General features: G+C 45.6%; 2 protein-coding genes across 3 annotated transcripts; one reads left to right on the top strand and one right to left on the bottom strand.

Moving 5' to 3' along the window:
* Positions 1-9567: 9567 nt before the first annotated feature.
* On the top strand, positions 9568-24010 carry LOC116780090 (syncytin-A-like). 2 transcript variants are annotated; one of them, XM_032674575.1, is made up of 2 exons: positions 9568-9750; positions 22489-24010. In XM_032674575.1, exon 2 carries the CDS (start codon positions 22745-22747, stop codon positions 23879-23881), a length of 1137 nt encoding a protein of 378 aa, XP_032530466.1. In that variant the 5' UTR covers positions 9568-9750; positions 22489-22744; the 3' UTR covers positions 23882-24010. The 2 variants fall into 2 exon arrangements, with proteins under 2 accessions (XP_032530466.1, XP_032530465.1); XM_032674574.1 differs by having other exon boundaries at positions 22475-24010.
* On the bottom strand, positions 11654-13183 carry LOC116780089. Its single transcript, XM_032674573.1, has 2 exons — positions 11974-13183; positions 11654-11740 (listed from the first exon to the last, which is right to left on the bottom strand). The coding sequence occupies exons 1-2, from the start codon at positions 13106-13108 to the stop codon at positions 11703-11705; spliced, it is 1173 nt and encodes a 390-aa protein (XP_032530464.1). The 5' UTR covers positions 13109-13183; the 3' UTR covers positions 11654-11702.
* Positions 24011-25457: the final 1447 nt, after the last annotated feature.

Genomic DNA, 25457 nt, shown 5'->3' with positions numbered 1-25457 from the left:
TCCTGGTTAGTAGTCAGAACCAGGATCCCCATGATGCAGTGTTGAACCTGCTAGAGCAGTACCGCTGCTTTACAGAAGCTGTGATGGCATCCAGGCAAAGGGTCACTCTGTGGTTTCTCGGCTCTGCTGCTTTTCACAACAGCATTGATGTCACTTTCTTATCCGTCCTCTGTTTCAGCGTAAGACTTTCTTTGCAAATTCAGGTTCACATACATTCCTAGATGACACTAGATAAAAAGCATCTTAAAACATAAATAGATAAACATGATTCCACTATCACATGAAAATTCTATGGACCTTTCATCAAACTGCTTTTGGGAAATTCTTCCACAAGCTGCAGAGAGACATAGATGTTTACAAATTGTCATTGGAACAAGATATGCGCAAGTATAAACATTGCACGCTTTGAAGCAATTCATGTAACAAAAGCAAAAGCAATACAAGTTTTCAATTCTTAGCAATTAAGCTAACAATAAGCGAAGCTTAAAACAATATAAAATAGAAAGTAACAAAAGAAACACAATAATTACAATATATGCATGTTTCTGTACCACCTTTAGTGCAAGTTGATTTTCAATTGCGTCAGAAGGCCTTTATCTACTCACTCTTGGTCTGGTGTATTTCATTTGCAGTTGAGACATTTGTCTATTTCTGCATAAAAGTTGTTCCCATGGTTCTCAGCTTGAATTTTAGTGGTACAACTTCCAGGTTGGTTTGCTTATAACACATATTGCACCGGCGGGTTTTAGTTTTTGTGTTCGCCGGGAATTTACACTGCTTCTATCTTCTCTTCCCCCCTTTCTGTCTGATGGGAGGAGCGGAGGGTCCCGTGTTAGGTTGGGCTGGGACTCTAACCACAGACACCATTCTAGGCTCTCTTGCAGCCTCTGCACCCCAGCCGATCTCTTGCTCGCAGCCGCTAAGGTGTTATGAGTTGCTCCGCTCGTGTTGGCCACAGCCAGGAAATAATTTGCCTTTGCCCCCGCTGCGGCCCCCGCTCTGTCTGCAAAGGCGGCAGCACCTCCTGTATCAAACCCAGATTTTGCCTGTCCCGCAGTTGGACCCATTCTTTCTGTGCGCGTGGTTAACGCTGCCCCGGCACTCGCATCTGCTGTCTCTGCTTGGACCACACTAGTAGGAACCAAAACTTCTTCACTAGTCAGAGCAACAACTAGGACTAGCTTTTCCTGTCTCCGCTTTATTGTGCTCGCCACAGTTTTAAACTTCGGGATCGCTCTCTGCTCTAATTTCGCTTTCTCTGTCCCCGGATCTTTTCCTGTCACACGCATTCTCACTGTATCACACACAGGTAACACTTTTTCTTCACTGCGCCAGCCAGTTCCATCGCCGTGGTAACGGCCATTCCAGAAGCCTCCCCTGCTCTCTGAGCCGGGAGTTCTGTTGCCGCGGCAATGGCTGTTCTTATAATCACGTCACTGCCCACCGTACTAGCTTTCTGCTCTCTGTTCTGATATACTGTCCAGGCTATCTCTAATAATTCATCGATGTCCCTTTCAATACCACTTGCCTTTTGCAATTTTCTTCTTATATCATCTGTGGACTGTCCTACAAATAAGTACACCAGATTTTTCTTTCCCATATCTGATTCGATGTCATCCTTTAATCTGTTTAGAAACTCTGTGGGTGATTCATTTGCTCTTTGCTTGGTTTCGTACATTTTTACCCAACTCATATCTCTTGCACTTGGGGTATGCAACTCCGTTCTAACAGTTCTTATATCGATATCGCCACGGATAGAATCAACTGCCTGAGCACCCATCTGTGGTGCTGGGCTACTCGCTCTCACAAACACCTCTACATTTAGGGTCGTCGCCCCCCCTGGGGCCGACGCCCTCGCTTCACTGTCACTGTCTAGATCAGCGACTCCTATGCCTGCTGCCGTCTCTGCACTGGCTAATTCCGGCGGCGCTTTCGCTGTGACTTCCAAAATCTCTTTTGTTTCTACAACAGATGCCACATCTATAATAACTTTTCCTGATGTTACTACACCAAAAGCAACCTTACTAAAAGCTGACTTTTCAGCCTTCACCACTCTGTTACTAATACAACTATCAACTTTAGCTGTTACTCGTTCCTCTACTTTCGAGCTCACTTCTGCTGTTGCTATGACAACTTTATCTGCCCCGGCAAAGCTACCAGCTGCTGCAGAGCTACAGACTGCTTCCCCGCTCGCTGGAACAGGCAGGGCAGCCCCCGCAACCATTGCCCCTGTGGGGCCGGGAGTTTCTCTTACTGTTACTCCTGTTGCAACCAAACTACATGTTCTTTCCGGGTTAGCCAGCTCCGCAGCATCTGCATAACTCTCGCTCTGCTCTGCCGCGCTGCAAGCAGCTTCAACAAAAGCTGATTTCACCTGCACCTCTGTGCGTACTCCAGCCAAAACGACAGGACTTGCTCCCGCTGGACCCGAGCTAACTTCTCCAGAGGCCTTAATTTGCCTAATCCCTCCCGGTGCAGCTAGATCCGCACCAGGGGGTCCACCGATGGCTCCTGCCTGCCCAGCAGGAGCTGGTCCAGGAGCCGCTCCTCCTGCAGCTCCCATGCTGTTTTCTCTCCCATCCGGTGATATTAACACATCTAAATCACCATTCCCCGTGTTTTTAAATAGGATTTGTGGGACAGGAGCAGCCTCAACTCGATCTTTCCTTTTCCCTCTTCCTAAAGCCATCTCTGCTTTTTCCTTCTGTTTTGAACTTTCATTTTTCTTATCTCCTACACCTAATTCAGGGCGTGTTAACAGCCTCAAAAACAACTCTGCATATCGAATTTCCTGCCACCTCTGTTCTACATGTAAAAGCGAGATCAATCGAAGCACTGTACCTAGTTCTAACGGACCAAATTCCGGCCATGCTACTCCTCTCATTTGGCCAAACAACGGCCAGGCATCTATACACAGCCTACACAATTCTTCCTTCTTTAAAGTTGTCTCAGAACCAGTTAAAGTCTTCCAATGTTTTAAAACCAGACTTAGGGGGGATTCTTCAGGGATCGTAAATTTTGAATCTACACAACCCATGTTTGCAAAACAAAAACAAACCCCAGTCACACACTGGGTTTCAAACTTGCCACTTTTAGGTTACAAGGCTGTTACGTAACCCCTCAGCTATTTACTGAGTCGCACCGACCCCAGAGCCCCACCGGCTCTCCCACAGCGTCAGAGCACCGGAGGGCGTCCCCTCCAAACCACACAGCCCTAGGCTGAAACTCGCCCTGACCTGCGATGGTGAACCACCCGTTCACCTCCTGGAAAGCGACTTTCGCGACTGTCTGGGCCCAAGTCTTTAAGTTAACTTTCCAGTAACCCGTGTTCCCTATCCCGGAACACAAACTTTTCCCGCAGCTGCTAACTAACCAAATAAGTACCGTTTCCTTATTCGCTCTTTTTTATCTCACCTCTATGCTCCGTGCTTGCTTCCGTGGGTTCTGTGGAGCTGGGCTTCTCAGACCGGGGCGGGAATTATCTCAGATAAAAGCCGGCTTCCTGAGGAATATTCCTGCACGATGAAATTTTCCAGTCTGAAGAAGTCCCGGTCCAGGTCTCCCCAACGTACGGGCCACCAACTGTTGCCGTGGGATTTAGGTGCTGAAAAAATCTCCCGGAGCAGTTAATTAGGGGTGAGATAAGAAAGGGTTTATTTGCCAAGGCAGAAGATGTTACAAGACGCGCCCCCCCGTGCCCGAGAGGTTACATTTTATAATACCATCCATCCAATCCCAGATGTGTCCACCCTGTGGCCTTTACTCTGGACCGCCCCAGGGTCCACCCCCTGAAATGGGTCTGGGGTGCATTTTGGGACCACCTACTTCATCACCTTCACCATCATCAGAGCACAAAGGGTACATAGTTACCTAATTCTTGACCTATTCTGTGGTTTAGGCCCAGATATGCTGTTCTGTCAACTGTCTAGGCCTTGCCTTGACAAAAGACTAAACATTTCTATTAGATTTGGGGCTATAAGTGATATAGGGAGGATAGAATGGGGTAAGAGGGTTAAGGAATGTATAAACAAGGGTGCTACAGGGAAAAGGATAAGGGACAAGGGACAAAGGAGGGAGGTTGCTGCTTTTAAAACCTACTTATAAAACTTACAAGTCCTACAAATATTAGAAAAATAAAAACCATTAGGGGCTTAAGGCATCGAACAAAGGGCAAAATATTGAGACTGTGTTTGTAATCATTGGAGTTAAATTATGTTTCTCTTTTGTAGATAGAGATTTGAGGGAGAAGCCACCTGTGAAGCAGAAAGTATAGTCAAGTTGATCTGATTTGCATAGGTGTACCTATGCTTACAAAACATTGATTTTACTTCATGTGTACCTTAAGATCTCATGCGGCAGCCAGTGGCAAGTTCACCATAAAGCAAGATCTTAGGGAGGCGGTGGTCCTTCATCCTCGAGACGTGTCCTGCCCAGCACAGCTGTGTTCTCAGCAACATGGACTCGATACTTGTGATTGCTGCTTGTTCTAGAACAGACGTGTTAGTCACATAATCTGACCAGTGGATGTTTAGGATTGTACGGAGACAGCGTTGATGGGATGAAGGACCACCGCCTCCCTAAGATCTTGCTTTATGGTGAACTTGCCACTGGTTGCCGCAAGAGAGGAGCCCCAAAGAGAAGATACAAGGACTCCCTGAAACAACATCTCAGCCTTGGCCATATTGATCAACATAACTGGTCTACTCTGGCCTCCAATCGGGAGGTCTGGAGACACACAATCTATAACGCTGCTGATGCTTTTGAGAAAGCACGCAGGATCACTCTCGAGGAGAAAAGACAACGCAGAAAGATTCGTGCCTTGCAGAATATTCCACCTAAGGAGTCCTTCTGCTGTGCCTTTTGCAACCGGACGTGCCTGTCTCGTATTGGCCTTTTTAGCCACCAGCGCGCTTGTAACAAACGTGGGTAGAGCCCTCCTCAAATCTTCGTTCGCGAAGCCTAGCCATGATGACCTTAAGATCTATCATTTCCAGTAGGTGCAGTCATCTTAGTCTTCCTATAACACAATCTGTCACAGGTTTGTGTTCTTAGCCAGTGACCATACTAAAACAATATGTCTTCTCTAATTTTGCTTACGCCATGGTCATTTACTGCATTGGCCTAAAATGTTAATAGTTTGAGCTTACGGGGAGAAAAGTTATTTTAAAACTTTCTAGCAAGCAAGATCTATGCATTTATCAGCTAATAGAAACTTCAGTAAAAGTTAACTGCCTACATATGACAAAACACAAGACATCATTTGTGACACTTTGTATTTACCTTTCAATATCATCTAACAAGCAACCCGCAGATGGAGACCATAAGCCTGGTGCCCATAAAGCCATCAAAATGTCTTTCTTACATTATGGAGAAGACTATGGGGTTTGCCTCTGACACAGATTGACAGCTGCTCAGATCCTCAATGAGATCATCTCAGTATCTAGACTGGTTCTCCTTCACTGCTTGTTTTATTATCCAGTCTAGAAAAACTGTTCACCAAGAAGGCTACAGCTGAAGGACAAGTCTGTTGTAATGTTTTGAGATGGGATTGGGAACATGGATTAGACCTACTCTCTGCTTCTGAGACTTCATGTTATGGCAAAGATCGTTTGATACTCAGCTGTTGTGGCAAGTCCAGCCTGACAATGCATACACACAAAAAGGGTGGGTGGGTGTGGAGGGGTGTGTGTAGGTGGGGGAGCTGTGACAAACATTCATTTTCTTTTAGTTTTCTTTCTGTTTACATCTGGAACTGACTAGTCAGTGTTGTTTATTCAGAGGATGCTGGAAAGCTATTCACCCTTGATCTCAACGTGAAGCCCTCCGCTGTCATAGATCTAGTTCTTTGGACCAAGCTTCCTAGTACAGCTCTATTTCTCCTAGCTGTCTTCAAACCCAAAAGATCCCACAGGTCTCGACTTAAATGATCTAGAGCTGTTTCTTTCTTTCCTTTTTCTTTTTCTGCCCTCCCTTCCCCCGGTTGTCCCACCAGTATTTTCCACTGGTCAATTCAAGAGCAAGTTGAATGTTGTCTGACAGAGTATATCTCGCACCTTAATCAGCTTTACTTATACCGGAGCATGGTTGTGTTTGCTTGGGGGTGGGGGGGAGAAGATCATGCTAAGAGGTCCTACCAACCTCCTTGTAGGTATTGAAAGGTTGCTATTAGCTGCCATCACCACCCCCACTGCCCCCGTCAAGCTTTTATTTCGCCTGACTGAACAAGCCTAGTCCCCCAGCCTCTCCTCATAGAGCACATCTTGATGGCCATCTTGCCAGCCCTCCGCTGGGCTAACACCAGCTTGTCAGCATCTTCCTTGCATTGAGGGACCTAAACCAGACATAATATTCTAGAGATGATCTAACAAGCGCTGAGTAAAGGGAAATAATCACTTCCCTCAATCTACTGCCTATGCTCCTGATGACGCAACCCAGAATGCTGTTGGCCTTCTTTGCTGCCAGGGCACACTGCTGGCTCATGTTCAGCTTGCTGTCTACCAGGACCCCCAGGTCCTTTTCTGCAGAGCTGCTACCCAGCCAGTCACTCTGCAGCCTGTATTGTCACAGCAGGGGTATAGCGGGTTGACCCTGGCCAGCAGCCAAGTACCCACACAGCCGCTCGCTCACTCCTGTGTCCTGCAGGACGGGGAGAAAGTAGAAGGAAGGCAAGAAAATTTGTGCATCGAGATACAGTTTAAAAGGTGAAGCAAAAGCTGCGTGCGCAAGCCAAGCAAAAAGAGGAATTCATTCACTAATTCCCACCAGCAAGCAGATATCCAGCCACTTCTTAGAAAGCAGGGCCTCAGCTTGGGAAGACAAATGTCATAACCACAAAAGCCCACCCACCCCCCGCCTTCCTCCTCTTTCCCTGAGCTTTTATTTCTGAGCACAATGTCACATGGCATAGAATATCCCTTTGGTCAGTTCAGGTCAGCTGTCCCAGGAGTGTCTCCTCCCAACTGCTTGCACACACCCAGCCTACTTGCTGTGAGGGCAGAGTGAGAAACAGAAGGCCTTGATGCTGCACAATTACTGCATGTAACTTCTGTTGTCTCATGAGGATCACAACAGGATTTTAAAAGAAAGTCAATAAATGAAAAAACCCCTTTACTAACCATAGTTGTATCTAGCAATATTTTTAATTCCATTTTTACTGACATGGATTCTTTAGCAAAAGTGAGAAAACTAAAAACTTTTACAGCATTTTCTTAGTTCTTGAGCCTTTCTAAGAGTATGGTTTTCTCTCATGTATTAGCTTGATTTACATAACCCTGCATAGTCCCATTTTCTGATACCTTAGTTACATACTCATCTTGTATATTTGAGAGTGTAGGTTTTAATTTAACATTGTGGTCATTCATATAAATAACATGTTTAAATATAGGACGAAATTTTATGTAAAAACATATCTGCTGCAGTACTCAGTGAGATTCAGTTTATGGATAGAAATCATCGATTCCAACTCTTAACCCCACACACCAGACCACCCCAAGAACCACACCACGTGCCTGAGAGTATCGTCCATACGCTTCTTGAACTCTGGCAGGCTTGGTGCTGTGACCACTTCCCTGGGGAGCCTGTTCCAGTGCCCAACCACCTTCTGGGTAATGAATCTTTTCCTAATATCCAACCTAAACCTCCCCCGACACAGTTTCATGCCTTTTTTTCAGGTCTTGTCACTGGTCACCAGAGAGAAGTGACCTCAGTCGCTCCTCTAATGGTTTCCCCTCTAGGCCCTTCAGCATCTTCGCCGCCATCCTTTGGACGCTCTCTAATAGCTTAATAACTTTCTTATGTTGCAGTGCCCAAAACTGCACACAGTACTCAAAGTGAGGCTGCACCAGTGCAGATTAGAGCAGGACAATCCCCTCCCTCGACCGGCTGGCGATGCTTTGCCTGATGCCCCCCAGGACACGGTTGGCCCTCCTTGCTGCCAGGGCACACTGCTGCCTCATATTCAACTTGCTGTCGACCAGGACCCTCAGGTCCCTTTCCACAGGGCTGCTTTCCAGCATCTCATTCCCCAGTCTGTACATACATCCAGGGCTGCCCCATCCCAGGTGCAGAATCCGGCACCTTCCCTTTTTGAACTTCATATCATTGGTGATTGCCCAGCCCTCTAATTTGTCAAGGTGTCCCTGCAGGGCCTCCCTGCCTTCAAGGGAGTCAACAGCTCCTCCAAGTTTTGTGTCATCTGCAAACTTGCTTAGTAGCCATCCGTCCTTCCCTGCGTCCAAGTCATTTATGAAGATGTTGAAGTAAAACGAGAAGATGCAAAAACAAGCTCGAGAGTCAGAGACACATCCTCATAGAGGTACAGTCAATGCTCTGACTTTATTCCAAAAATACATACATTATCAAGGGTCCTACAGGGTTCACACGCTCTATTCTAACTTTCTATTGGTTACATTTACTTTCACACACTATAACTTTATTGGCTCTACTAGCCAAGGCACATTTCCAGGCCCCCCCATCTTCTGGTTTCTCACACTCTGGATAACAACCTCCTTCCTTGTTTTCCTCTATGCAGCTTTCTGATATCTGCTGCTCAAGGACACACATCTGCTGCTGGAGAACACAGGTCCCTGCCGTCCGGCACGCAGGCCGGATTGTGCAAGCAGGCTTGAAGCAGTATATGTCCTGCATCATCTAAGATTCTTTCAACAATTCCCCCTTTTTCTTTTGCACAATCCAGGCCTGACTGATGGTCTTTCGCTTGGTTCAACTCTTTGTTCCATGTGGTTCTTGAAAACTTTTATTTTGCAAATGAAACTTTATTTAACTCAGGGTTATGTGTCTCCCACTCTTTATCCAAAGGTGCTTATGCATATGTGAGGTAATATGGTTTACGCATTTGTGAGCAAAACCAGAATATATTAATAATCATATATTCATACATTCACATGCATACATTCACACAACTTTCATGCGTGATGGCCATCGCTTCATGCTCTCACACAAACATACTTTTGAGTTGTATTTTACTTAAAGCACAACACTTTGATGCCTTAAGCCCCTAATGGTTTTATTTTTCTAATATTTGTAGGACTTGTAAGTTTTATAAGTAGGTTTTAAAAGCAGAAACCCTCCCTTCTTTGTCCCTTGTCCCTTATCCTTTTCCCTCTAGCACCCTTGTTTATACATTCCTTAACCCTCTTACCCCATTCTATCCTCCCTATATCACTTATAGCCCCAAATCTAATAGAAATGTTTAGTCTTTTGTCAAGGCAAGGCCTAGACAGTTGACAGAACAGCATATCTGGGCCTAAACCACAGAATGAAGTCAAAAATTAGGTAACTATGTACCCTTTGCGCTCTGATGATGATGAAGGTGATGAAGTAGGTGGTCCCAAAATGCATCCCAGACCCATTTCAGGGGGTGGACCCCGGGGCGGCCCAGAGTAAAGGCCACAGGGTGGACACATCTGGGATTGGATGGATGGTATTATAAAATGTAACCTCTCGGGCACGGGGGCGCGCGTCTTGTAACATCTTCTGCCTTGGTAAATAAACCCTTTCTTATCTCACCCCTAATTAACTGCTCCGGGAGATTTTTTCAGCACCTAAATCCCACGGCAACAGTTGGTGGCCCGTACGTTGGGGAGACCTGGACCGGGACTTCTTCAGACTGGAAAATTTCATCGTGCAGGAATATTCCTCAGGAAGCCGGCTTTTATCTGAGATAATTCCCGCCCCGGTCTGAGAAGCCCAGCTCCACAGAACCCACGGAAGCAAGCACGGAGCATAGAGGTGAGATAAAAAAGAGCGAATAAGGAAACGGTACCTATTTGGTTAGTTAGCAGCTGCGGGAAAGTTTTGTGTTTAGTGTTCCGGGATAGGGAACACGGGTTACTGGAAAGTTAACTTAAAGCCTTGGGCCCAGATAGTCGCGAAAGTCGCTTTCCAGGAGGTGAACGGGTGGTTCACCGTCACAGGTTGTTACGACCCGCCCCAGGAAAAGAAGGGGGAGGGGGTAACCCAGGTTTTATCAATAATTCCTTTGGGGTGGATTAAAGCGAAGCGACACTAAATAATCGGTGTCTGAAAACATATATTGACAAGATTTATTTTAACAATTCCGCATCAGTAGGTATGTTAACATTTTGGGTGCTGTCATAACCTTTCTGGGGAGGAGAAAAATGCATAGGGGAGAGAAAGACAGGGTAAGAGTAAGGGAGAGCAAGAAAAAAAGAAGATGAGATAATCACCGCCCACTGGATCCAGCGATGTCTTGGTCCGCAGGTGGTGGGGGGAGAAGGAAAAGCAAAAACCCCGCCAAAACCCCAAAGTCACCAGTCAAAATCCATATCCTTTGCACCTCCCCTAGGGCGGGGAATTGTTTTCATAGGTTGGTGTCCCCCTTTTTGGCGCGGAGTTAACTCGGCTCTTCCCGCCTTTTCGGGGCTTGCTGCACTGGAGGAGGGGGGGGGGGATGGGCCCAGTTGCCCATCAGAAAGTCAAAAGCCTGCAGAAGTCTCTTAGAATGCATAAATCATTAACTGTTTCAGTCTCTGACACCACCCCGTGATTTATGCATTCAATGATTTTTTTTCTTCTCTGTGAATCTTCTTTGTGGGCGGTGCTTCTCGTATAGTGGACAGGAAAACAGAAGAGTAAAGGGAAGGAAGAGATAGCCCCAATGCACCACAATTCTCCTCTCTCAAAAAAAACTTTATAATAAAATAGTAAACTACTTTGTATTAGCTACTCTCTCTCCACCCCGTGAGTAATCAGGGTGAGTAATGGGCTACAATCAAATTTCTTAACATTAATAAGGTTACAAACATATACACATACTTGAAATTATACATCAAAAACATTGAGTTACTTGGGAGCTGGTAAAAGGCTTTTTTATGTTCTCTTTGGGCTTAAATTTAGTTCTATTTGTTAAATTTAAGCAAATATGAAATTCAATGCCTCTCAAGGCAGAAGGCTAATGTATATAATACATATTTGTATGATTTCAAATATGCATGAATACTTGTACTAACTCCCAGGTTATATTTGGTTGAGTTTAGATATTTAAAAAGACAAAATAAACTTGGCAAAAATTAAACTAACAGTACATCTCAGAAAAACTACACAAACAAGTTAACAATCCTTAATACAAGTAATTTTGGGAGTAGGGGAACACAAACACAATGTTTGTGGTAGGTTCAAAACTATTAGGATCATAACATTTTTAAGATAAAACTCATGCAGACAACCAATGTGGTACAGGAAAACCCAAAAAACCAGTATAACTCTTCAGTTTTGTTGTCACTTCATGTTGTCGTAGGATAATGAGAACTAATGATAGCAGCAGTAGAAGGCTTTATCGGTATCATGTGGTGTGATCTCTTCTGCTGGTAGGTTTCTGCAAAAGGAACAAATCTGGCCCATTGCGGACCGATTGTTAAAAAGAAGGAACAATCCATCGAGTGTTTATTCGATGGTCCTTCTCATGAGCATCTGTGGCTACCCATGTATGAGGGTTAACCGGGGTTTTTAGAGTGAGTGGCACCTGTCCCACAGAGGGTAGATTTACTAATACAGGTTGGCCTGGATAATGGAGTGGTTTTACAGGATCTTTACTTTTGTTTTCCCTCAGTACAATAGTGGGAGGTTCGGGGCAGAATGCTGTAATTCGAGGGCAACCATTTATTCCCCATTGGCTATTGATTTTGGTTACTGCATCAGAAACTCTGGAGGCCCATTCAGGGTTATGAGGTTTTATGGCTCGCTTTAGGAGCCCATTGGTATGTTCCACAATACCATTTGCTTGTGGATAATATGGAGTGTGGAAGGTCCATTGAATTCCCTCTTCTCGGGCCCATTCTTGTACCACCCCGGCAGTGAAATGGCTCCCATTGTCTGATTGGATAGACTTTGGTTTGGGTAGATAACTGAACCAGAGTTTGAGAGTTTTCACAGTATTCTCTCCTGTGGCTCGTCGCACAGCTTCAGCCAAGGTTAGTCCTGATATTATCTCTACCCCAACCAGGATGTATTGTTTTCCATAAGAAATTCTGAAAGGACCGATGTAGTCTACCTGCCAGGTATCCCACAATCCCTTGTTATCCCTCAGGTGCAGGGGTGGATCTTTCAGTGGATCATGATCTTTCAACCTGGTGCGGCATAGACTACAGGCAGAGATCACTGTGTTGCACAGTTCCCTGGTAACTGGCCACCCTCTACTGATTGCTTCTTTAAACAGATCTCTGTTTCCTGAGTGATCTCTTTTTACATGTAACCATTCTAACAGACGTTCCCAATTTTGTCCCTCTCCCTCTATTGTTATCTTAGCTAACCGTGTCAGTGAGTCTACTTGATTGTTTAACAGATGAGCAGGGTTGTTATCTGTTTGGTGTGCAGCAACCCATCCTACAAGGAATGTTTTTTGTCTAGCAATGTTTAGAATCTCTTTCCATTTTTCTTGTTGCCACACTGATACTTGATTCACTTCCCATTGATTTTGTTCCCAAAAAGGGAGCCACTCTGTACATCCTTTGAATACTGCATAGGAATCTGTGTAAATGTATGTGTCTCCTTCAGTGTCTGCTTCTCTGGTAAATACACTCCATACTGCTACTAACTCCCCGACCTGAGCACTCCCTTCTCCTTCTGTCACTACCCTGTTCCCTGAATCAACATGTAGGGCCACAGCTCGATATTTCCACACTTTTCCTTCTCGTCTGGCAGAAGCATCTGTAAACCAAACATTTTTTAAGTGAGGTTCAAAAGTGGGAGCAGGTTTTATACAGGAAGGAGGAGGGTTTGAATCAGGTAGCTTACAAGATTGTTCTTGTATTTGGAGTATTTTTGGAGCTCCTTCAGTTATTTGACGAGAGTGATAGTAATGATCAATTTGTGCATACCATCTCCGGACTGTTTCTCTCTGAGCTACCCCTGCAGGAGGGGGGGTTCCAGATATCACTGGCTTTAAAACCTTAAAAGGCCCTCGCAGGATGATTGATTGGTGTCGAATTGTCTTCTCTGCTTCCTGCAGGGCTAAACAGACCACAAACAGGCCTTTTTCCCAAGCAGAGTATCGTTTTTCAGCATCTTTTAGGCTGCGAGAATGAAAACCAATGGGGCGAGTGGGACCTTCAGGTCCCCGCTGCCACATATGTATGGACAGACTGTGGATTGCAAATCCCCATTCAACTTGGAGTGGATCTGTGGGATGTATGGGCCCCAGAGTTTGGTATACACTAGCTTCAAAGACTAGTAATTTTAGGGCTTCTTCATGCATGGGGGTCCACTCCCATGTTGCTTTTTTTCATGTCAGGTCATACAGGGGACGAGCGATAATGGAGAAATCTGGCACATGTTTTCTCAAAAAAACCAGCAAACCCAAAACATGCTGGAGCTCTCTTTTACTCTCTGGCATCTTTACTTGCTCTAGGGTGTTTAAGGTTTCAGGAGGGATGCACACTGCTCCTCCTTTCCACCATATACCTAGGAATTTTACTTCAGAGGAGGCAAGCTGTACCTTTTCTGTGGGAATTTGGAGCCCCAGACTTTCTAGGTGAGTGATAATATTTTTCTGGGTTTGGCTCACTGGTATGACATCAGAGCCACCAATTAATATATCATCAATATACTGATATACTTTAGTTCCCTCTTCAGGAGTAATTTGAGCCAGCTCCTGTGCGAGTGCATGATGGGTCAGGGTAGGGGAGTGTCGGTATCCCTGAGGTAGACGAGTAAAGGTATATTGGTTACCCTCCCAGGTAAAAGCAAAACGATCTCGGTCTGCCTCCTGTAAGGGAACCATAAAAAACATATCTTTGACATCAATAGTTGCAAGAATTGGATGGGCCTGCTCCTGAATTGTAGCAATCAGCTCAGCTATGTTAGGTACTGCAGCTGTCAGGGGGCCACTGTTAGAGTTGAGACGTCGATAATCTACTGTAAGCCTCCAATTTCCATTAGGTTTGCGAACAGGCCATACCGGCGAATTGTATGGTGAGTGTGTAGGGACAACCACTCCTTGCTCTTGCAGTTCTGCAATTACTGGAGCAATTCCCTCACGTGCCCCTAAAGGAAGTGGGTAGGGTTTTACATTTGTTATTTTGGAAGGAGGCAGACTTGGAGCGGTTTGTAACAGACGGACAGAGAGGGATGGGAGACCAAACACCCATTCTCTCCCTTTGGCATCTGTCCAGGCCCTCCCTTTTAAAAGATCTAACCCCAGGATGTTAGCTGGTAGTGGCCCCACAATCATGATAGTTTCTGTGGCTGTCTCATCTCCCGGTAACCAGCATTTTACTCGAGCAGTGTATTGGGGTTGGGATTTGCCAAAGGCATCAGTTACCCATATTTTTTTTTTGTCTGGCTTAATGCCACACTGGGTAGCAGCTTCAGTTTGGAGTGCTGAGACCTGTGCACCCGTGTCCACCACGAATGTAACCAAAGATTTAAAAGGGCCGAGAGGAAAAGTGATCACCATATCTCCCTGGTTGTTTTCTGTGAGCCTTCTCATGTAAACCCACTGACCGCTCCCCGGCTCACTTACTGGGAGCGGTGTGTCCCGTTTCCCAACTCGGGATTGGTTAAATTGATTTCTGGTGGGGCTGAGAGAACCATAGTGTTGGATTCCTGGGGAGGGTTGCCCCCAGGGGGTGATTCATGCTCTTTGATCTTATCCCACTGCTTTATCAAGTGTTCCAAATTAGCTGTGGGTAGTTTATCCATCACTTCTCGAGGAATTCCTTTCTCGACACCCTCCACCCACAAACTGTACCTTGTTCGCTCACCAGGTGTCGCATTTTGCTGACGACTACCTGGCAAAGGTGGTTTTCGGATCTCTCCTACCCTTCTGATATCTGTTTTTTGCTTAACACTACTTGTATCAGAGACCCCCAACTGTCGACCAGTAGTTACCAATTCTTGGGCTACCTCTAACCAGGTCATCCCCAGTGGAGCACCCCTTCTTCTGGGCCTGGGGGTTGTCATTATGCGCTCTTGTAGTTGTTTAGCATGAGTTTTTAGTGCATCAGGCAGGCCTCTTATCAGGGCGGGAAATCTTTGTGGATCCGCTTCGAGTTCCATAGGGGAATGCCGCTGCGAGTCCAACAATCTTGTATGGATTAATTGGAGGCATGCAGCTTTTTGTACGCTTTCGACAATGTGGCCAATTGTGGGGGTTTTAATTGTGTGAGGATCTCCCCTTTCGATAGGGTCTAACCCGCCTGCCCAGTAGGCAGCTCTCTGGGTCAGCGGCCACGGTGCTCGGTTATCATTTGTGGTCAGGAAGACCCCTGGGCCCCAAAATCCTCTGGCCTCATCTTCACTTAACAAAATCCGATCCCCTCCTGTAAGGGATACTCTCCACACATATTCAGTCTCTGATTCACTGGCCTTACGACTGTATTTTTCCTGAATTTTGGCCAGTGCTTCCCCCGTGTACGGGGTAATTCGTGTGGTAGTTTGCCGATCTGCCCCCTGGCCAGTGGTTTCGGTTTTAATGAGGGGACGCATATGTATTACCTCGTCCTCTGGGTAACTTTGCTTCAACTCTTCTAATTCCCCAGAGGGGTACAGAGATTTGTTAACATCTACCGGTTTAAGGTATTTTGAATTAATATCCCGCAATTCACAATTTTTCATTTCCAGTATTTTTTTAAGCCTTTCATTTTGTTCCTCCTCATCTTGTAGGGCTGACCGAAGCAATGAGTTAATCTCTCTCTCTCTTTGGAGTGCCTGACGCTCAGCAGTTAACTGCAGGCGTTCTTTTCCTAATTGCTCCTGTAATGCCTTCATTGACTCTTGAAGAGATCTTATCACCTCACCGGTAGATTTTTGAATAGCCTCTTTTTCTAGCTGGTCCTGCAAAGTTCTCATTGACTCTTGGAAAGATTTTATCACTTCACTTACGGATTTCTGAATAGCTGATTTTTGCTTTTGCACTGCTCTAAGGAACACGCCTAAGACAGCACCCACAAAAAACAGTTCTAAACCAAGGATAACTATCAGGAGGGAATAATCCCCATATAGCTCAACCTGGGGTGTCATCCCCTTTGCCTCAGTCATTAACCCAGCTTAGGTTAATGTCTTTCTCCTCCTTAACCCTCTGAGGGCTGGTTTGACTCTCTCCTGGAAAACCTTTCAACAGGTCCAGGTACCAGAGAACCTTTCAACAGGTCCAGGCCACACCAGGAAACCTTTCAACAGGTCTGATGTGCCCGGGTCACACCGAGAGGAGAAAAATTCTCACTATAATTTTACAGCGAAGGGATAGTCACCATTTGACTCGCCCTCGGCATCACTTTTAGAATACACCGATTACTCCACCACATCCAAAGGACCCTGCTCGCTGCGCCAAAGAAATGTTACGACCCGCCCCAGGAAAAGAAGGGGGAGGGGGTAACCCAGGTTTTATCAATAATTCCTTTGGGGTGGATTAAAGCGAAGCGACACTAAATAATCGGTGTCTGAAAACATATATTGACAAGATTTATTTTAACAATTCCGCATCAGTAGGTATGTTAACATTTTGGGTGCTGTCATAACCTTTCTGGGGAGGAGAAAAATGCATAGGGGAGAGAAAGACAGGGTAAGAGTAAGGGAGAGCAAGAAAAAAAGAAGATGAGATAATCACCGCCCACTGGATCCAGCGATGTCTTGGTCCGCAGGTGGTGGGGGGAGAAGGAAAAGCAAAAACCCCGCCAAAACCCCAAAGTCACCAGTCAAAATCCATATCCTTTGCACCTCCCCTAGGGCGGGGAATTGTTTTCATAGGTTGGTGTCCCCCTTTTTGGCGCGGAGTTAACTCGGCTCTTCCCGCCTTTTCGGGGCTTGCTGCACTGGAGGAGGGGGGGGGGGGATGGGCCCAGTTGCCCATCAGAAAGTCAAAAGCCTGCAGAAGTCTCTTAGAATGCATAAATCATTAACTGTTTCAGTCTCTGACACAGGTCAGGGCGGGTTTCAGCCTAGGGCTGTGTGGTTTGGAGGGGACGCCCTCCGGTGCTCTGACGCTGTGGAAGAGCCGGTGGGGCTCCGGAGTCGGTGCGACTCGGTAAATAGCTGAGGGGTTACGTAACAGCCTTGTAACCTAAAGGTAGCAAGTTTGAAACCCAGTGTGTGACTGGGGTTTGTTTTTGTTTTGCAAACATGGGTTGTGTGGATTCAAAAGTTGAGATCCCTAAGGAATCCTCCCTGGGAATGATTTTGAAGCAGTGGAAAACTTTAACTGGTGTTGAAACAACTTTAAAGAAGGAAGAATTGCGTAGGCTGTGTATGGATGCCTGGCCGTTGTTTGGACAAGTGAGAGGGGTGGCGTGGCCGGAATTTGGTCCGTTAGAACTAGGTACAGTGCTTCGATTGATCTCGCTTCTTCATGTAGAACAGAGGTGGCAGGAAATTCGATATGCAGAGCTGTTCTTGAGGCTGTTAACACGCCCTGAATCAGGTGTAGAAGATAAGAAAAATGAAAGTTCAAAACAGAAGGAAAAAGCAGAGATGGCTTTAAGAAGAGGGAAAAGGAAAGATCGAGTTGAGGCTGCTCCTGTCCCACAAATCCTATTTAAGAACACCGGAGAAGATGATTTAGATATGTTGATATCACCTGACATGAGGGAAAATACCCTGGGAGCTCCACAAATTGGACTCCCCGCTGCAGCGGCAGCGGGGGGGGCTGGGGCTGCCGGGGTGGCGGCTCCTGGACCAGTTCCGGCTGGGCAGGCGGGAGCCGTGGGGGGACTCCCTGGCGCGGGTATGGCTGCGCTGGGGGGAATTGGACAAGTTGGAATCTCCGGAGGAGTAGGCTCGGGGGTGGCGGGAGCCGCTCCGGGCATGGTCAGTACGGGACTTGCTGCCATGGCAACGAGTACAGGAGCAGGCACTGCGGGAGTAATAGGCTTGGGGCCAGCCCCGGCCGCAGCGGTGGCGGGGGGAGGAGCCCCAGGAGCAGTAGCAGGAACAACCCCTGGAATTCCAGGAGGGGCAGGGGCGGTGCCAACAGGCGGGGCCTCTGTCCTGACTGACTTGGGAGGTGGGGCTGGAGCCGCCCCCTTTCCCACGCTTTCCCCTCCCGAGGGGGGACATTCCATCCTTGTGGGGGGGGGAAGAAAAGAGGAACCGAGAGAGTTTCCAATTTCTGCCCCTCATGAAGAGGGAACAGAGACGCATAGACAGGGCAAGCCGGTTTCAGCTGCTGAGAGAAGGGAGAAGCGAGGTTTACCACCGTTTGATAAGGACACGGAAGCAGAGGGTGAATTAAGTGATAGCCCGGGGGAAGGAGAAGCAGACCCGCCTGTAGTAAGACCAAAGGGAAAGAGGGCCCGCGAAGCGTTAGCAGTCCCCGACCCGGTTGCAAGTAGAACAAGGGCAAAAGATAAGCCACCGTTAGAAGCCCCCTTAAGACAAGCCGTGACCAATCAAGGCACGGTATTAATAAAGGTCCCTTTCTCACTGGTTGAGTTACAGCAATGGAAAGATTGTGTGGGGGCATATAGAGATAATCCAGAAAAGATGACAAATTATGTCCAAAGAGCAATCAAAACTCAGAATCCTGATTGGTGTGATCTAGAGGTTATGATGGATACCTTATTAGACCAAACGGAGAAGGAGATGGTGAAAAGAGCTGCTCAAAAGGCAATAGAAATACAAAAAACCTCTGGGCAGTTTCCAGGCGAAGATATCAAAGATATCTTCCCCCTCACGGATCCCGGATGGGATCCTAATGTGTCAGCAAATTTAGAAGCTTTGAAACGTTATCAAGACTGGGTAATTTATGGATTTCGGCATGGAGTTCCAAAGGCGGTGAACTGGTCCAAAATGTATGAGGTTAGACAAGACATAAATGAGTCACCCACAGATTTTCTAAACAGATTAAAGGATGTTATCAGGAAATATACCAATATAGACATTGAATCAGATATGGGAAAGAAAAATCTGGTGTATTTATTTATAGGACAGTCCTCAGATGATATAAGAAGAAAACTGCAAAAAGCAGGTGGTGATAGAAAGGATATTAGTGAGCTGTTAGATATAGCCTGGACGGTATATCAAAATAGGGAGCATAAAAGGAAAACAAGGGTGATGGAACAAGAAGGTGGCTATAGAGAGCCTTATAAACATAACCCCAGGTATCAGAGGTCTAACCGTCGGCAGGACATAGCAGATGACAGATGTTCTAACTGTAAGAAGAAGGGACATTGGAGAAAAGACTGCCCGGAGCTGAGGGGAACTGAAAACACACTTCCCCCACCACCACCCCCAGCCCCCCAACTGGCTGTGAGTCAGAGTGTATGAGGGGGACCGGAGGCTTCTTCCCCAGCAGAGCCTCTGGTTACAGCTAAGCTGGGAAGGGAGAATGTTGAATTTTTGGTTGACACAGGTGCGGCATACTCTGTTTTAAATACTTTGGAAGGGAAACTGAGCCATGAAACTGTAACTGTGGTCGGTGCTACAGGGGTAAGTGAAACAAGGCCATTTTTTAAACCTTTAAAATTCAAATTGGGTAAGCACTGGGTAACTCACCAATTTCTTTACATGCCAAATTCTCCTAAACCTTTACTGGGTAGAGACTTACTGGAAAAATTAGAAGCTGAAATTAAATTCACCAAGGGGGGAGACATAAAGGTTATAATCCCAGATACTAAATATGTCGAGGCAGCTGCTTTCTTTATACAGGAAAATCATGGAGAGATCCCTGCAGAAGTTGAAAATGCTGTCATACCTTTAGTCTGGGCCAGCGAGTACCCTGGGAAATCAAAGCAAGCTGAACCAGTAAGCATCGCACTCAGGCCAGGAGCAGTCCCGGTAAGGCAAAAACAATATCCTTTGAAATTAGAAAGCCGAAAAGGCCTAGCACCTATAATTGAAAAGTTCCTTAAATTTGGTTTACTAGTAGAATGTGAATCCAGATTTAATACCCCCATCCTACCAGTGAAAAAGGCTGATGGCAAAAGCTATCGGCTAGTCCAAGATCTTAGGGCCATCAATAAAATAACTGAGGACATCTACCCAGTGGTAGCCAACCCCTATACACTGTTAACCACATTGACAGAAGATTTAGGATGGTTCACTGTACTCGATCCTAAAGATGCCTTTTTCTGCATTCCTGTACACAAAGACAGCCAAGAGATTTTTGCCTTTGAGTGGGAAAATCCTGAGACAGGGAGAAAAACGCAACTAACCTGGAGAGTTCTTCCACAAGGCTTTAAGAACAGTCCAACACTTTTCGGAAATCAGTTGGCAAAAGAACTGGAGGACTGGAGAAGACAGCAGCAAGAAGGAGTTGTCCTGCAGTATGTTGACGACATCTTAATCGCAGCCAAAAGCCGGGACCAATGCATCGAGCTCACTGTAAGTCTCTTGAACTTTTTGGGGCTAAGTGGGTATCGGGTCTCGAGAGAGAAGGCACAGATAGCCAAGGAGATAGTCATCTACCTGGGACTTGAAATCTATCGTGGGCATCGGCGACTCAGCACAGACCGAAAAGAGGCCATTTGCCGTCTCCCAGAGCCCCACACTGTACGAGAGATGCAGGCTTTCCTGGGAATGGTAGGATGGTGTCGGCTGTGGATAGCTAACTATGGGTTGCTAGTCAAACCTCTGTATGAAGCCCTGAAAACGGCCAAAGAGGGAGTTGTAACATGGACAGATGAGACCAGAGATGTGTTTCAACAGCTGAAACAGTCCTTGATGTCAGCTCCAGCACTAGGACTACCAGATTTGACTAAACCTTTTGAACTGTTTACACACGAGCAGTTGAATGTTGCTCTGGGGGTGTTATCGCAAACTCTGGGAAGCCAACGAAGAGCTGTGGCTTATTTTTCTAAACAGCTGGACAGTGTTAGCCAAGGGTGGCCAAGGTGCCTGCGAGCTGTTGCAGCAACTGTTATCCTGATTGAAGAGGCCCGGAAGCTCACCCTTGGGCAGCGTATCACCGTGTATGTACCCCATGCAGTTCAAGCCGTGCTTGAACAAAAGGGAGGCCACTGGCTGTCCCCCAGCAGAATGCTTAAGTACCAGGTTGTGTTGCTGGAACAAGACGATGTTACTTTGAAAACAACATCTATTGTAAATCCAGCTATGTTTCTGTCTTCAACACTAACTGACAGTGTCCCTGAGCATGACTGTTTACAGACTATAGAGGAGACTTACTCCAGCAGACCAGACCTGAAAGATGTGCCCCTGGAAAATGCAGACTGGGAACTGTATACAGACGGAAGCAGCTTCATGCGAGATGGTAAGCGCTTCACAGGGTATGCAGTGACGACCAGAGACGAAGTGATCGAGGCAAAAGCCTTGCCAGCAGATGTGTCATCCCAAAAAGCAGAATTAATCGCATTGACAAGAGCCTTAGAACTGAGCGAAGGAAAGAAGGTAAATATCTGGACTGACTCAAAATATGCATTTAGCGTTGTACATGCCCACGGAGCAATCTGGAAAGAAAGAGGACTACTGACAGCCCAAGGCAGTGGAGTCAAGCATGCAGACCAAATTCATGCACTCCTGCAGAGTATTTGGAAACCAGAGGAGGTAGCTATTATGCATTGCAGGGCCCACCAAAAGGGGAAAACAATTCCCGAGTTGGGAAATCAGTTTGCTGATCAAGCAGCAAAAGGGGCTGCAGAAAAAGGCATCTTGGCAATAGTGCCACAAAAGGAAGTTGATTTGACAAAATACACCCCTAAGTATGATGAGAGAGATAATCAGCTAATTAGATCACTGAAAGCTGAAATCAAAGAAGGGGGGTGGGCTGTTACCCCTACTGGACAGGTTGTAGTCCCACCACTGCTCCTTAGGGAAATAGCTCAACAGGAACACGAGGCTACCCATTGGGGAATGGAAAACCTCCTGAAACATCTAAAGAAAACAGTAATAGGAACAAATATGACTGAAGCTGTGCAGTCCATAGTAGGTAAGTGCGAAATCTGCAAACGAAACAACCCAGATACATCAAAGAGAGTGGTACTAGGGGTAACAAAAGTTGGAGACCAACCCGGAGATTACTGGCAAATAGATTTTGCTGAGTTACCACCATGGGGGGGGTACAAATACATCCTGGTATTAGTTGACACTTTCAGTGGATGGCCTGAAGCATACCCCTGTCGCACTAACACAGCAAGGGAAGTGGTAAAAGCTTTACTGAACCACATAATTCCAAGGTTTGGGGTTCCTCTAGGAATGGCATCAGATAGAGGAACACATTTCATTGCGACAGTAGTAAAAGAAGTATGCCGCATCCTGGGAATTGTCTGGGACCTACATACCCCCTATAGACCTCAGGCTAGTGGCAAAGTTGAACGAATGAATGGCACTTTGAAAATGCAAATAAGCAAAATTTGTCAGGAAACATCTATGTCCTGGGTTCAAGCTTTGCCACTAGCTTTGCTGAGGATTCGTATCCAGCCGAGGCGGAGGGATAACATAAGCCCATATGAAATACTATATGGAAGACCATATCAAGCACCACACATACCAGGGGATGTACACTTAAGAGGGAGAGCCGATTTACGAAAATATTTGATTGCTTTAGGCTCTACTTTGCAGAAGCTGCAGAAGGTCATCGAGTTATCCAGACCCATAGGACTGGACACCCCTGCTCACCCATTCCAGCCAGGAGACTGGGTCTACGTCAAGTGGTGGAACAGTGACCCCTTACGAGCCAAGTGGAGAGGACCATACCAAGTCCTGCTGACTTCCCTCACCGCCGTCAAAGTTGCTGGCAGAGAACCCTGGTTCCACTACTCCAGAGTCAAGAGAGCATCAGCTCCTGGAACAACCAGCCAACCAGAACTGGACACCGATGATGAAGATGTGGAATAGACTGCTTGTTCTGTGTATTCTGTTCGTGCAACCGGTAACTATGAACCGAGTTTGGGACCAAAAATTGCATGTGGCCCTAGTCCAAAACGTATCTAAAATTCTCCGGAAAACAGAATGCTGGATTTGTACTCAAGTACCAGCAATTGATGATGAGAATAGTGAGTGGCCCCTAATTGGCATTTTACTAAATGAGACAAACTTCGGTAAGTCCATGATGAATTTCCCAGGGACCTGGAAGCCAGTTACAGAGGCTTATTATCCAGTGGCCCTAAGTAATGTAATTTCTAATCAGGATGTTGTTCCCTGCATGATTATAAACGCTACAGGAGAAATCATTCTCCCCCCCCACTGTGATAAAAACAATTCAAAAGAAGAAATAAACCCAGAAATTGTTGCGGGGATGGCACAGTTCCCTTTGAGATTAATTCCTCCCCAGGGATCAGGATGGTACTGGATTTGTGAAAAGGAAGCCTGGAAAGTTTTGCCCCTTGATAAAGATCGGGCCTGTGCTTTGGGGGCAGTGATTCCAAATATAACAATTCTCGATCCAATTGATGAACAAGAATGGAAAAAACCCTATCCAAAAAGAGCAAAAAGAACTAGCAATCCCCTCATTGAGCGCCCTACAATTTTCCACAGCATAGTCAGGGCTTTAGTCCCATCTCTAGGAGTGAGTGAATTGGAAAAGGCAATTGTAAATATTTCGGCTGTTATGGAAAACATTCAAGATCACACTCTGGATGCAATTGAAACCCTAAAAGAACAGTTCCAAAGCTTGTCTCGTGTAGTAATACAAAATAGAATGGCCCTCAATTTTTTACTAGCCTCACAGGGAGGCGTGTGTAAAGTCATCAATACCAGTTGCTGTTCTTACATAGATCAGACTGGTAGAATTAATAATGATTTGGTCGCAATTCGAAATCAAACCAAAATCTTACATCAAATATCTCTAGATGATGTCTCCCTAGGTTTAGGAGATGTCCTCCACAAACTCACTTCATGGTTACCGAACTGGACATGGATGAGACAACTGTTTATTTTAGTATTGTACATACTTAGTGTTAGTGTAATAGCTCACTGCATGCACCGATGTTATAGTTGTTGTAGGTGTAGGTAGTAGAGATTGGACAAGACCTTTGGGTTTTGTCCAGTCTCTAAGGGGGGACTGATGCCTTAAGCCCCTAATGGTTTTATTTTTCTAATATTTGTAGGACTTGTAAGTTTTATAAGTAGGTTTTAAAAGCAGAAACCCTCCCTTCTTTGTCCCTTGTCCCTTATCCTTTTCCCTCTAGCACCCTTGTTTATACATTCCTTAACCCTCTTACCCCATTCTATCCTCCCTATATCACTTATAGCCCCAAATCTAATAGAAATGTTTAGTCTTTTGTCAAGGCAAGGCCTAGACAGTTGACAGAACAGCATATCTGGGCCTAAACCACAGAATGAAGTCAAAAATTAGGTAACTATGTACCCTTTGCGCTCTGATGATGATGAAGGTGATGAAGTAGGTGGTCCCAAAATGCACCCCAGACCCATTTCAGGGGGTGGACCCCGGGGCGGTCCAGAGTAAAGGCCGCAGGGTGGACACATCTGGGATTGGATGGATGGTATTATAAAATGTAACCTCTCGGGCACGGGGCCGCGCGTCTTGTAACATCTTCTGCCTTGGTAAATAAACCCTTTCTTATCTCACCCCTAATTAACTGCTCCGGGAGATTTTTTCAGCACCTAAATCCCACGGCAACAATCTTTTGGGCTTGATTTTTCTGGTTTGGTTTTTTTTTTTTTTTTGGTTGGTTGGTTTTGGGTTTTTAAAGGGACATTTAGATGGTCTTCAGAAGGTAAGATTCTTTCTTTATGTAAAAAAAAAATTAGAAGAAAAGGCTGTTTTGCAAATGAAGTAAAACTAAAAATACATCTGGGAAACATTCCTGTTAAATATTATTTCTGAAAAGTAGTTCCCTCAATTTGATTTTACAGTAACTGAAGATATTCTGAGCATTTTTAGAATTTATTTGAAATTTTTCATCTTAGAGTCCTTTTCCATATGCTTTATCTTCTTCACTTGGTATGGCTCCATAGCAGTTGTATTGCAGCAATGTTTTCTTATACTTGGTGTGCAGTGTACGAAGGTGTTCCTCAAGTGGGGTTTTTTTATACTATTTTAATCCAGTTGACATTTCAAAGAAAATAACTGTTTATACACTACATTTTTTAAAAGAATGCCTGTGTAACTGAAGCAATGCATACCTCAGTGGTTTAACTTGAATCACAGGAAAACCCTTGTATTGTTGAAGTAATACATATTTAATCAGTTGAAAGCTTGAGAAAATGTCTTATGAATGAATCTCAGAATCACAGAATATGCTGAGTTGGAAGGTGTTACAACCCGCCCCAGAAAAGGGTGGGAGGGTAACCCAGGTTCTTATTAATAAATCCCTTGGGGTGGATTAGAGTGAAACAACACTGGTTTATTCTAGAACAATTTTGTTTCAAAGGTAAACAGGTGTGTTAGCATTTTGGGTGTTATCATCTATATCTATCATCTATAGCAATATGGCATAAAGATAACCTTTAGGGAAAATGCATAAGGGAGAGAAAGGAAAGACACGAGGAAGTTGTAGACTGTGATGAGGTCTCCCCTCAGTCTCCTCTTCTCCAGGCTGAACAGACCAAGTGACCTCAGCCGCTCC

The sequence above is a fragment of the Chiroxiphia lanceolata genome, chromosome W, assembly GCF_009829145.1.
Source record: "Chiroxiphia lanceolata isolate bChiLan1 chromosome W, bChiLan1.pri, whole genome shotgun sequence".
Lineage (NCBI taxonomy): Eukaryota > Metazoa > Chordata > Aves > Passeriformes > Pipridae > Chiroxiphia > Chiroxiphia lanceolata.
Note: the sequence above shows the minus strand (reverse complement) of the source record. Positions and strands in the feature narration are given on the sequence as shown.

What these genes read in the sequence shown, in the direction of transcription:
- LOC116780089 (XM_032674573.1), bottom strand. Translation starts at nt 13,108, where the DNA reads ATGTGGCAGCGGGGACCTGAAGGTCCCACTCGCCCCATTGGTTTTCAT. An exon ending in ACAATACATCCTGGTTGGGG is followed by an intron (nt 11,741 to 11,973) that starts TAGAGATAATAT and finishes ATTGTGGAACAT; the next exon opens with ACCAATGGGCTCCTAAAGCG.
- LOC116780090 (XM_032674575.1), top strand. Translation starts at nt 22,745, where the DNA reads ATGATGAAGATGTGGAATAGACTGCTTGTTCTGTGTATTCTGTTCGTG.